The sequence below is a fragment of the Alosa alosa genome, chromosome 12 (genome assembly GCF_017589495.1).
Source record: "Alosa alosa isolate M-15738 ecotype Scorff River chromosome 12, AALO_Geno_1.1, whole genome shotgun sequence".
NCBI classification, from domain to species: Eukaryota; Metazoa; Chordata; class Actinopteri; order Clupeiformes; family Clupeidae; genus Alosa; species Alosa alosa.
This window is the reverse complement of record NC_063200.1, coordinates 26,199,738-26,212,151: the sequence shown is the minus strand read 5'-3', so window position 1 is coordinate 26,212,151 and position 12,414 is coordinate 26,199,738. Positions and strand designations below refer to the sequence as shown.

The 12,414-nt window shown below is 47.1% G+C and overlaps 1 protein-coding gene across 1 annotated transcript in view; it reads left to right on the top strand.

The window, feature by feature from the left end:
• aff1 (AF4/FMR2 family, member 1) overlaps nucleotides 1-12,414 on the top strand; it is a 38,073-nt gene that overhangs the window by 10,581 nt on the left and 15,078 nt on the right. Inside the window, 3 exon segments of the mRNA XM_048258253.1 lie at nucleotides 2,503-3,303; nucleotides 11,051-11,092; nucleotides 11,609-11,695. Of these exon segments, the coding sequence (XP_048114210.1) occupies nucleotides 2,503-3,303; nucleotides 11,051-11,092; nucleotides 11,609-11,695 (930 nt within the window).

Here is a 12,414-nt window from a genome sequence, read left to right as displayed (position 1 = left end):
GACAATACAGCACATGTACATTCACACTTGCTAAAGCTCTAAATTGCACCCATGGTAGAACAACAATTAAATACGCATTTTACTTGGTGTGTTTTGCTTTGTTTATTGTAAGAAACCAGTGATCTGCCTACATTATTTGAAGCTTTATGAGCTTGCGCCCCTGATCAATCAGATGGTATTGCACAGAACCTTTGAGTAATGACTATTTGTGCATGCCCTACTATATAGCTGTTCCAGAGATGTGAACAAGTGAGCATAGAATTGAGAGTATGATTGGTGCTGTGCCAAAGACATGGTCCCTCCTGAAGAGCTGAGAAGGCTGTGAGAGGAAAACAGGACCGGCTGTTTGGGGTCAACCTCTCTGTGGGACTTTGTCTTCTGAGATAAGCGTAGCCAGTGATTGGCAAAGCCCTGGGGGGCTGCTGTCTCCTCTCCCTCCTTTAATGTTGCTCTAGCCCTTTTAAAGGTCACATACAGTGGCTGTCATAAACGGTAGAGCATGGTTTTGATTTGCCTCTGAATGAAGACCTAGTATATGGAAGTAAGGCTGGATGTAAACTATGAAGAAAGCCCAAAGGATGTTGAACTCCCTGAAGTGACAATGTATTTTTCCATTTGTCATGCACTACATAGTTAATAATATAACATGTCATTTGTTTCACAGAGATGTAGTGGTTATGTCACAAAAAATAGATCATACTGGCAGGAAAAACCACTGTCGGTTTGGTTGCCTACCATAGCACGCAACATGGCACACACTATGAATATGCTGCCATTTCAAATTAAACTCAAATTCAAAATTTACTTGTGTTCTAAAAAATGAAATGATTTGCCACATCAACTACTGCACTTCTGTAAGAGGCTATGAAAACAGTTAATTACTTAACCAATAGGATAGGTATGAGGAGTCAGATTCTGAAACCCTAGCAGAGGCAAAATTGTTAACATTTTGATAACCCAGCTCTACTAATTGTGAAATTTTCAGTTGTTAAATAACAGGGTTCCCACGGGTCATGGAATTTCTGGAAAGGAAAGCAGTGCCATGGTAATGTTTGGGCTCTCTGCTAACATTTACCAAAGTCTCACAGCTTGTTAGGGCCATGGCAACAATTATTTTAATTTTCAAAGTAGACGAAAGCTGTAAGAAGGCTAAACATTCACTGATTTCATGATTAAGAAATGGAATCTAACCGGAATGGTGGAAGTCGATTTGAGGTCTGGGTGACCAAGAAAACTGAGATAACTGCTTGTAGGATTGCAAAAAAGGCAAAACCCCTGTTTCACTGCTTCACCTTCAGGAAGATTGAGCTCAGGAGTGGTGGTGCACTAGCCTGGAAAATCCAGACCCTGGTAATCTAGAAAGATTAAGGGTCTGGCCACGAACAATGTAATGGCCTAACTCGAGGGGCGCCAACAAGCATGCATTTAAAAATCTCACTGCACGCAATTGGATAACACTACACCATGTTTACTCTGAAGGATTTCGGACTTTGACGCAATCGGATAACACTATGACCAATGTGTACTGTCCAACGTTGCAGCGCTGTCTTCATCAGTTTAGCTGGTTCCCCAGAATGCAAGGGGAAAAAGTGACGTGCATCATTGCTCATTGCCAGAGAGTCTCGTAGAGGCGATTCCATTGTGCTCTCGTGAGATCTCTGGATTTCCAGGGTAGTGGTGCACTGTTTTACGATGCAACCCAACTTGAACTGCATCCTTTCCACATCATTCAGCTCCAGAAACTTCTTCTTAACTTTTTTTTTTAAAAGCTGGATACATTTAGTTCTTTGGACCGAGTCAAAATAGTACTTACTTTGCTGCAATGAGCAAAAATATGTTTGGAGAAAAAAAAATATTGAGTGAAAACAATACCTTTCCAACTTTAAATGTGGGGGTGGATCGATCTTGCTTTGGGCTTTTGTTGCAGCCAGTGGCAAGAGGAACATTTCATTATTGGAGAAAAAAATGCAAATAAATGCCAGCAAATTTTGGAGGCAAATATCACACCATCTGTAATTAAATCTGAAGATGCAAAGATGGCTTCTACAACAAAATGATATTACTGATACACTTTAAAGTATACAATAGACTAAGTTTTTGTTATAACCTTAAACCTCATTGAAAATCTGTAGATAGACTTCAAAAGAGCAGTACATGCAAGACTGCCCAAGAATCTCACCGAGCCTTTTGCAAGGAAGAGTCGTCAAAAATTCCCCAAGCAAGAACTGAAATACTCATGGCTGTCTACAAGCTGTGATGCTGGCCAAAAGAGGTGTTACTAAGTACTGACAATGCAGGGTACTCAAAGTTTTATTCCGTACTCTTTTGCTTTTTGTTATTTTGAATCTGTAAAAGATAAATGTAATCTTGTGAAATATAATAAATGTCATATTTATTTGATGCCTTTTACAAATTATTCAGAGTAACAGAGATGTATAATCAGTATTCAACTTTTGCATGCCAGATTGTTTAAATGTTTTTGTTGTTGTGGTTTACTTTTAGACGGACAAAGGAGATGAGCTCTCCAGTCGCATCCAACGAATGCTGGGCAATTATGAAGACATGAAAGACTTGCACAAGAACTTTGGCAGCATGCCCAAAGACCTCTCTGCCTCGGTACCCTTCGGCAGGCCTGGTCGGCCCATCCACTTGGACGTCCCCAAGCCCCCATTCCAGAACGCCCCACCCCCCTACGGAGGCAACCAAGTTGTCCCAGCCACCCAGCCGTCGAAGAAGTCTCCCGCTCCGGATCACACCTTGCTGTCTTCCACCTACTCGCACCCCTCTCTCAGTCTCGATAAGGGGAGTCCAGAGCCCATGGATAGAAAGAGTGAACCGTGGCCTGAAATGGCCAGCCTCCCCCCAGCCCTCTCTCCCCCGTCCGACCCTCTGTCCCCCTTACATTCCAGCGACCCCAGTGACACCGAGCAGCACGATATGGACGGTAAGGACAGCCCCGGGCCTCGGCAGCCCCTGCAGGCCTCCTCCTCTGGGCCCTCTAGTTTGGTGGACACGTCCCAAGCGGAGGCCCAGATGGAGGGCGCCCCCTTGGCCTGCGAGACGGCCCCTCTACCCTCCCAGACCTTCCCCCTGCCCCTGTCCTCCAAGCCCAGCCTCGTCATGCCCCAGAAGCCCTGGGCCTACGTCCGGCCCATGGACGGCCAGGACCAGGTCTCCAGCGAGTCCCCCGAACTCAAACCCTCGCCGGACTTTGATCGGCAGCCTTACGAGAGCTTACCGGACCTGAAGAGCATCTCTAAGCCTGGCCTCACCCAACTGAAGTTACCCCCACCAGCCCTCGAGGTAAGCAGACAATGTTTTTTTTTTTTTTTTTGACAGATTTTTGCAAGGTATAAAATCCCTGTGCAAAGCCCTTCTTCCTTCAGGTGCTGATGGTGTGCAGTATTACATTACATTACATTTAGCAGACACTTCTTGACCAAAGTGACTTACATATGTCAGCTATATTACAAGGGATCACATTGTCCCCGGAGCAACTTGGGGTTAAGTCTACTGCACGCTAGCCCAGCTCCTTAACCACTACACCACCACCGCCCCCCTTGTATACCCCTAGAGAAGAGTAGGGCCGTCGTACATATAACTATTGAAAAGTCAAAAAGTAGTATATAGTAGATTTTTGCTTCAATTCGATCTTTAACATTGGAGGTAACACTATATTTGAAGCTAAACTCTCTATCCCAACCATCCATTTGATCAGTGTGGGTCTCCAGTGAAAGGCTTCTATTTTGGTGCAGGGAGTAAAGACCTGTTATCTTGGTTTGGATGTGGCTGCTGCTTGCGTGCTGTGCTGAGCGTGTGCTGAGAGCGAGCCAGGCTGCTTAGACACGGACTGCAGAATGAGTTTGAACTGGCATGCACTGGACTCTTCTTAGACAGACTTTGAACTCCGGGGCTGGAATTAGTCTTTGGAAGAAGAGGAGGTGGGGTATTATGTAACTCGAGCCTGCTGCAGCAGTTCCAAACACAGTTTTATGGAAAGCATTTTTTGCATTCCCCTACATGTCGGTTTATGACTGATTTATGCCGATCTGAGCTTTCTTTCTGAAAACACCACCATATTTGTTGATTTTATCAACTGGTGAGTGTTCCTTACTGTGGGAACATTGATAAATGAGATTATTGAATGACAAGGCAGGTAGCCGCAGCATGACACGATGTACGGCATTTCTTTTCAATCTAGTTTAGTTTTGGCACGGGGAGAGTCTAATGCTCGCTCCTGAATGGGTGAACTTGAAAGACCTCACAAATGCAGAATAGCTGCACAACACAGCCACCGCTGTCGCTCGTATGCAAAGGGCGCACCCAAACATCCCTTATGAAATTTGCATAGTGCAGTCTGATTTACAATTGCGTTTGTAAATATTTTCATTGTTGTGGTCGACTGGGATCTTTTCTTCTTCTCACTGAATGATTCAGTACTTCAAACACTACAAACACACCTTTTAAGTGCTTGCGAGTGATCGCTTGAACACAGCCCTCTTTTAACTACATAATGAGTTGTTTCATCTTGTAATCAAGCACATCTCATAAAAGTAAAGGCCCTTGACTCTTAATTGAATGGACGGCTGAAGAAGGTGTTGGAAGATCTGATATGATTTGGGGCCATTGTGTGTCATGAGCTGGCATCCCAGCTGGCCCAGTGAGCTCATTTCCTTGCTCACTGTGACCCCTTGCACTAACCCCAGCAGCTGTGTGTGTGTGTGTGTGTGTGTGTGTGTGTGTGGTGGGCTCTGACCTTCAGCTGGGTGCGCACCACCGGGGTGAAAAGCTAACTCTGCCATTGTTCGGCCACCGCGCACAGCAATCCCTGCCCTCCTCGGCTGCCTGCCCCAGGGCAGAAATGCCCGCTGCACCTGGGCGCGCTCTTCATTGTTGGCAGGCCGGGCACATGCACATGAGCGTGTGAGTGTGACTGTGTGTGAGCGAGTGTGTGGGTGTGTGAGAGTGTGCACTGCATATGCTGAATAGGCAAGCTGTTTTCACCGTTGGCCCCACTAATCCAGCCCTGCGTGGCTGTGCTATGACTCATCCCCCCCCCCACCACCGCCACACACACACACCAACTCTTCCGCAACCATTCCACTACTGCATCAACCACACCCTCCACAAATACTTCCACTCTTACCCTTTCCCCCACCCAAAGAACCTCACCCTAACCTACCCCCCATAAACAACAAACCATGAAACAAGCACCTGAAAGGATCTTATCTCATCCGAAAGTATCACTCTCACAGCGCCACCCCCCCCCCCCCATCCCAAAACACACAAACACACAAATATGCACTTAAATGCATTGGAAAGGTAGTGCTGATGGAGGTGAAATTGTTGAATGAAGAGATGATTCCCTAAGTGTAAATGTGTAATGTAAAACAAATGACCTGTCCTGATCTAAAAAGTTTCAAGCCCAAACGAAGCTTGCACTCTTCTCCCAGTTTCCCTGGCAAGGCATCGCTGTTCATCATGAATATGTTCCCAAATGTTCTATTCTGACTGTGATGTAGTGTGACGTTATCTGTGTTGAGTTTGTTTGATGAAAAACACCTTCCCCTGATGCCTACGTAGGCCTAATATGTGTGTGCTTTAAGCACTCTAGTACTTTTTAGTACCGGTGGTCACATTGCTTGACTGTAAAAATAGAAACTCTGCTCCAAAGAGACGGGAGAGCTCTCGTCCTTTAAAATGGTGTCATATTCCATCTAAAGCTGTGACTTGGATGCTCCTTCAGATTGTACCTTCTCCCTGTGAAAGGGTTACATCTTTGCCACTCTTGAGATCAGTCACAGTGGCTCACAGGCCGTCCTGTTCTTATGTCAGCAATGGCTGTTGTTAGTGAAAGGTGCCCCATGTTCTGTTGGTGCACCTGAGTGCCAGATGGCATTTCTTGTTATTTTTCTTTTCTCTCAAGGACTTTCTGCCGGGAGTGGATTTGACGGGACCTTGCTCAAATGAATGTCAGTCAGTTCCAGTTCCATTAGCTTGCCAAGCCGTCTGTTTGAATTGGCTCAGGAGAGACACCTTGCTAACACAGAGGAGTGCAGGCACTCCGAAACAAGAGAGAAAGTGTTTCATTTACTAGATGGCTCAGTGGGTCATACCAGTGGCCTCTGGGCAGATGGCTCTGGGTGTATCACAGGCACAATCATGAGGGCGAGGCCTGCTGTCTAGGCGCTGTCTAAAGGGAAGTTGAGTGGATGTGTGTGGTAAATGGGGAATGTGGTGGTGGTGTTCTGGTCTTAGGTTCTGCAGCGCTTCCTCTGGTAGCCCATAATGGCTGGCCCTCAACTGTACATCCTCATGGCTGGGTTTCTGTCCACACCATACTGTTGTCCCGGCCAAGGACATATCAGGCTGATTATACCCTGCAGACCAAATCTTTCTTGTGATGAGTTAGTAATCTCTGTCTGTTTTGTTTCTGAGAATTAAGTTGTAAATGGTATTTTACATTTATCATGCCGATGACAAAGCTGTGTTATAGTTGACATAAACAAACCATGAAGTGTAATAGTTAACCATAAACTGTAGAAGGTTTGCTTTCTACATGTGATTTCCTTTTCTGATCTTTGTTAGTTTAGTTAGTGAAATCCTGTAGTTAGCTATTTATTTCATATTGACTGCAGACATTCAATTTAGGTTAAAGATTTGTAAAGATTTATCAATCCTCTTATGTTTAGTTTTCCAGCTTCACATCATTGATCTGTTCGCCTGTAAAATGTGAGGGGTCATCCAAATTTGTATTTTTTCACAAAGTCAACCTGTATGGTCTTTTTTCCTGTGATACTGTATGTCTGGCTTCTAAGTATATTACACAGCCACTTCAGTCGTCTGGTGACTTTTCAGCTCAAAGTTGTAAAGGTCAGGAACCTTTTGTTGTTGGTCTGATGTCACATTTCTCTTGATGTTTTTAGAAGTCTAACTTCACAACCTTGCTCTGTATTGTTGTGTAGTATTATTGTTCACAACCTTGCTCTGTATTGTTGTGTCAAAATAGAGTTACTATAATACGAGTTGTTGCCCTATGCATGCAATTGTTTGTTTTTCATAAATTTTTGTGAAACTAGAAACAATTGGAGGAAAAAAATCACCTGATTATGCACATCATCCTACTATAATAAGAGTAGTTGCCCTATGCATGCAATGATTTGTTGTTCAAGAATTTTTGTGAAACTAGAAACAAGTGCAGGAAAAAAAGATCATCCTACACCTAACCAGCGTTGTGTTAGAGATTGGAGAGCGAGAGTGTTGGGCTGAGAGAGGTCAGGAGGTACGAGGTGTTTTTCGGAGCAGTGTCCTCCTCCATATGGAACAAAAAAAAAAACAGCAGGCTGCAGAGCTGTGGAATTTCACAAGTGCTCTATAATATGCCTTTGCCCTGTTAGCAATTTTGATACGCTGTGGCCGTCATTGAGAGAAAGAACTGAACCCTGTAGTGTCTGTGCCTGCACAGAAGACAGTGTTGAGCATTATATGGTGTTGGCCCTCCTTATGGTCATCACAGTGTGGTGGTCAGCAGCGCCGTGACTTCACGTCTCGGGTCAGCCCTCAGACTGCAGCCCAGTTCTCCTTTGTTTGTGTGTGTGTGTGTGGTTTTGGAGGGCCAGTGCTGCGCCCACTCAGAAAATAAGACAGAAGGCTGGCACGGAGTCCGTTCACGCTCGGCTGCGATGGAGACGGAAATCTTTCCGAGCATCGGTCGGTCGGTGGGGTCCACCCCGAGCGAGGTGAAGCCACTGACAGTGAGCTGACGCACTTGCCTGCGCATCCTGGGACATTTCGTGCTCCACGAGAATGCAGAAGGGTCCTGGGTTGAGATTCACTCTCAGTTTGTTGGGCTTTTGAAAAACACCAGACTTCCATATGTGGTTTTTTAACACAAGTGCCTGGGGTTCTTGCAGTCAATTCAAATGAACATGGAAGCCAAGGAATGCAGTTGAGCAATAGTAACACTGTCACAGTGGACGCTTTTTGAAGGGTGTGTCTGCCTGTGAGTAAGTCTGTGTGTGTGTGTGTACACTGTATGTGTGTGTGTGTGTGTGTGTGTGTACACTGTATGTGTGTGTGTGTGTGTGTGGGTGTTTGTTTCTGTTTGGATTGCATCAGGCATTGGGATGGTAAGATGACTGAGATCCAGGACTAGTCCCAGCATGCACACAACTCATCGCAGGCTTTAACTGCACGATTTGTTTTGGTGTCTCGTCGCCCAACAAAAGGTCAAATGTTGCAAATCGTCTTTTCATTTTCCTGTGAAATAACAAACGCTTCCTCTCTATTGTTGACTTGTGTTGTGTCCCTAAAGTAGCTTCCCATTTCTTGGTAATGGCATACTGTATTTTCAGTTGACCAGTGGGCTTCAGCTGAGGTCTATGGCTGCAGGCCAAACCACTAGGCCCGTGACTCGGGCTATCTCAAGGGCCAGTCGGCCAACTGAGGCATTCTAACTCATTGAGGCATTCTAAGCACCGGTTGGCAACTCCCATGGCAGTGCCCAGCAGAGAGAGAGAGAGAGAAAAAAAAAAAAGTATCCACTTGACCAAAACACGCTGGCTAAGCAGGGTTCACGTTGGCCGAGCTGAGGTCTGTTGAGGGCAGAGATCGGGGACGCGTGTGGCGGTGAAGTCGGGTGAAATGGGCTTATCGCGTCTCAGGAGACCTGAGCGAATGAGTGAGTTAGTGAGTGTGTGCGTGCATGAGGCGTGGAACTAGGAGTTCTGCCAGATTCCAGTACTACAAACCCAGGTGGGGAAGCATGTGCTGCATATTTACTGTTGCAGCGGCTCTCGGCCTGGCTTAGTCCTTTAACCAGCTTTTAACCTCTCCCCCATGTCACGCTCACGCAGCGGACCAGTGGAATGTGCTCCGGGACTGTCGCTTGTCCACTGCCCCAGGAATGCCTGGTTAGGAATGCAGGTTGTAGGGTTAAAAGCCCTATTGTTTTGCCTACTTCCTCAACAGAGTAACCAGCTATTGTTGTGACATCCTTGGAAGTAGACGCAGAAGGAGGGCAGAGTCTGATACTGGGGTGTGATTGGCCAGGTTCTTGTAACACAGCCATGTTATTCGTCGTTTAGATTGGCTGGGCTCTGGGCGAGGCGGCAGGCTCGTTAGCCACACAGCAGCAAAGGGCTCTATGTGGTGGTGGTGGTGGTTGTTGTTGTTGCGGTTGCTGTTTAGGTGCAGGCAGCAGAGGTCCCTTCTCTGTGAGGCCTCTGACTTGTGCTTGTTCCAGGCACGCTCTGACCTTAGCTGGTTTACACACACACACACACACACACACACACACAAGCACAGGAAGTGCGCTCAGTACAATGAATGCACTTTGTCATAACCTTACGCAACCGCTGTGAGGGCAGCCCAGAGCACCTCCCCTTATCTCAAACAAGATGGGGCCGCGGAGAAGCCGCCAGCAGCAGGCAGCTCCAGCAGAGCTAGCGGAGTTCACTGGGCTGCAGAGGGAAACACTGGGGCACAGTTCCACTTCCAGAGTGTTCCGGAGTCCAGCTTGGGTCCATGGCCGGTTTAGGTAGTATTGCTGTGAAGACAACAATCCTGTTTGGCAGGATATTCGTAACCACAAGCTACATAAAGCTAATACATAGTGCGGCTAACCAGACTCATCAGATTCAAACCTGCCCCTGGTAGTACACCCCAGCTCCCTCGTGTGTGTGTGTGTGTGTGTGTGTCATGAGACAAATATGCCCCTAGGAAGTGAAAAAAAATGTTTTATGCTTGCTTGCAATAGCTTGTGTACACGTGTGTGTGTGTGTGTGTGATCGATACTGTGCCAGTAAGGGAGCTTGAAGAGGAGGAGCTGTTCTGTGTTGTTGTTTTGACAGGGTTTGGGAGAGGAAGCTTGAGGCTTGTGTGATGGGCTTGAGTCTCGCCCAACTCCCGGTCAAGCACCCACACAAGGCCCGGCCAGTAAAGCCCATCAGGCAGGACTGCTCAGTCAGGGGTTAAAGGGTGTTTGATCATCGCAGCTGTGTTATCTAGGAGTAGATGCTATCGTCAATTCCAACACGTTGTAGAAAGATTAGTCTGTTCTTTTAAAGCTCTCTTCGAACAACTCTCCGGTTTCATCTTGTTAGTGCCTAGTGCCTAATCCTTTCTGGCTTAATCATGGAGATTTAATGGCATTCTCTCTCTCTCTCTCTCTCTCTCTCTCTCTCTCTCTCTCTCTCTCTCTCTCTCTCTCTCTCTCTCTCTCTCTCTCTCTCTCTCTCTCTCTCTCTCTCTCTCCAGTTCCCAATGTTGGGTAAAATGACCTCATAGCCACCAGTCTACAACATCTGTGTGCTTAAGTCATTTTGTAGGAGGCAGAATTTTCCACTCACCCACTCCTGTGTAACATACTATGTGAGACGGGGACACGCTCCTCTCCTCCCACCCAGTCCCTCCCCCCTCGTGTCGGACTGTGCTGACACTTCATTAAAACGACCTAGTCGTCCTGCGGTGCGACAGAGCGTGGGACGCTCCTGGACGTCTGGCACCTGGTCTCCTCTGTGGAGCGGCTAGGTGCGCTGACACAAGCAGAGCTCTGGTCAATAGGGCTTTAATAAGACTCATAAAGTGACCATAGAGAGGAGGCATCTGCCTTGGTCTTAAAGTGCTGTTGGCCCGCAGGCGGGTAAGTACAAACATACTTGCAGATGCAAGCACTCGGATATTCATGAGCACCTTCTTGTATTATCCCAACAGCTGGCCAAAGCAATATTGTCTCAGTTCCTCCTCACCCGCAATCAGCTGGGCGTCTGAAGCTTTTATAGATGTTATTAATTTCCATGCATGTCATGCAATGTGTGTGGATTCATGGGTAGATGCACAACGTACACACACACACACACACACACACACATACTCAGCAGCAGATGTGGTGGCCAAGGTCATGCTTTTATGTGCTGTGAGAGAATTTTCTCCACTCTCTCTTTCCATTTTCTCTCTCTCTCTCTTTTCCTCTCTCTCTCCCTCTCTCCCTCTCCTTTTCTTCTCTTTCTCTGAATGTTTACTCATGCGTGTGGTCTGTGTCCTCCCACAGGCGCTGTCCAGTGATGCCCAGTGCGTGGAGGAGATCTTGAGGGTGAGTTAGTGCTGTATGGCTTTCCTCTCTCTCTCCCTCTCTCCCTCTCCTTTTCTTCTCTTTCTCTGAATGTTTACTCATGCGTGTGGTCTGTGTCCTCCCACAGGCGCTGTCCAGTGATGCCCAGTGCGTGGAGGAGATCTTGAGGGTGAGTTAGTGCTGTATGGCGGCTCCCGGGGGGGGACTAACACAGCCCGAGGCTCTGCCCTCCCTCAGGTGGATAAATAAGTCCGAGAGCTCTTAATAAAGTTTGTGTTGAGACAGATCATCTGCTGAGCCCACCAGGCTGTTGTCCACATTCCTGTAATATCCTGCCAACATTGACTGTGTGTGTGTGTGTGTGTGTGTGTGTGTGTTCTGAAATAGAACCTTGGGTGACTGCTTGCCACGTCATGACACAGAAAATCACTGTGCTCGCTTATGCCTCCCTCTCTCTCTCTCTCCCCCTCTCTCTTTCTCTCTCTCTCTCCCTCTCCCTGTCTCTCTCCCTCTCTCCTTTTTTTACTACTTGAACAGGAAATGACCCACACCTGGCCTCCACTCCTCACAGCCATCCACACGCCCAGCACTGCCGACCCTCCCAAGTTCAACTTCCCCAACAAGGTAACTGCTCACCCCATTTAAACCCTCTTCCTCTCTGTCTCCTCTCTCTCTCTCTCTCTCTCTCTCCCCCTCTCCCCTCCCCCTCTCCCCCTCTCTCTCTCTCTCTCTCTCTCTCTCCCCCTCTCCCTCTCTCTCTCTCTCTCTCCCACCCGCTCGACTCTGCTGCTGTTTTGTGCCTTTTTTTCTCTTTCCCTTTTCGTCAGTTCTGCCTCTTTTCTCTCATAGTCTCTAATTTTTGTTTCCACATGTTGTGCTTACGGGAAGTGATGCAATGGATTGCGAATGCATAGCCTAGTTCTCTCAGACAGCTGTTTAGCGTGATTGTGTGTTAGCGAGGCGAGCGCCTGGCGTGGTTTGCGGGCACAGTGTCGTTGGCGGGAAGTTCCTCCGCGCTCCAGAAACTGGGGGAGGAGGTCTGTGTTTTGTCTGAAGCAGCTCTCCATATCTCCTCAGACGTCTTCCAGGACCCCCTTAAAAAAAACGTCACCTATCCCGACATCATCCTCTCTCTGTCCCTGGAGCTCTTAAAACTAAACTAAACAAACCCTAAATCTTCCTCCTCTGCTTCAATGATGAAAAATGATCTCAGAAAAGGGGGGAAAATATTATTAGAAAACTGTCTGGTATGTTGTATGTGTATGGGAACAACATAAACTGTACAAGCCACAGATATGTGCTGAAGTTGTAGAGTATGGCTCTCACTGGGCCTTTCCCGGCCT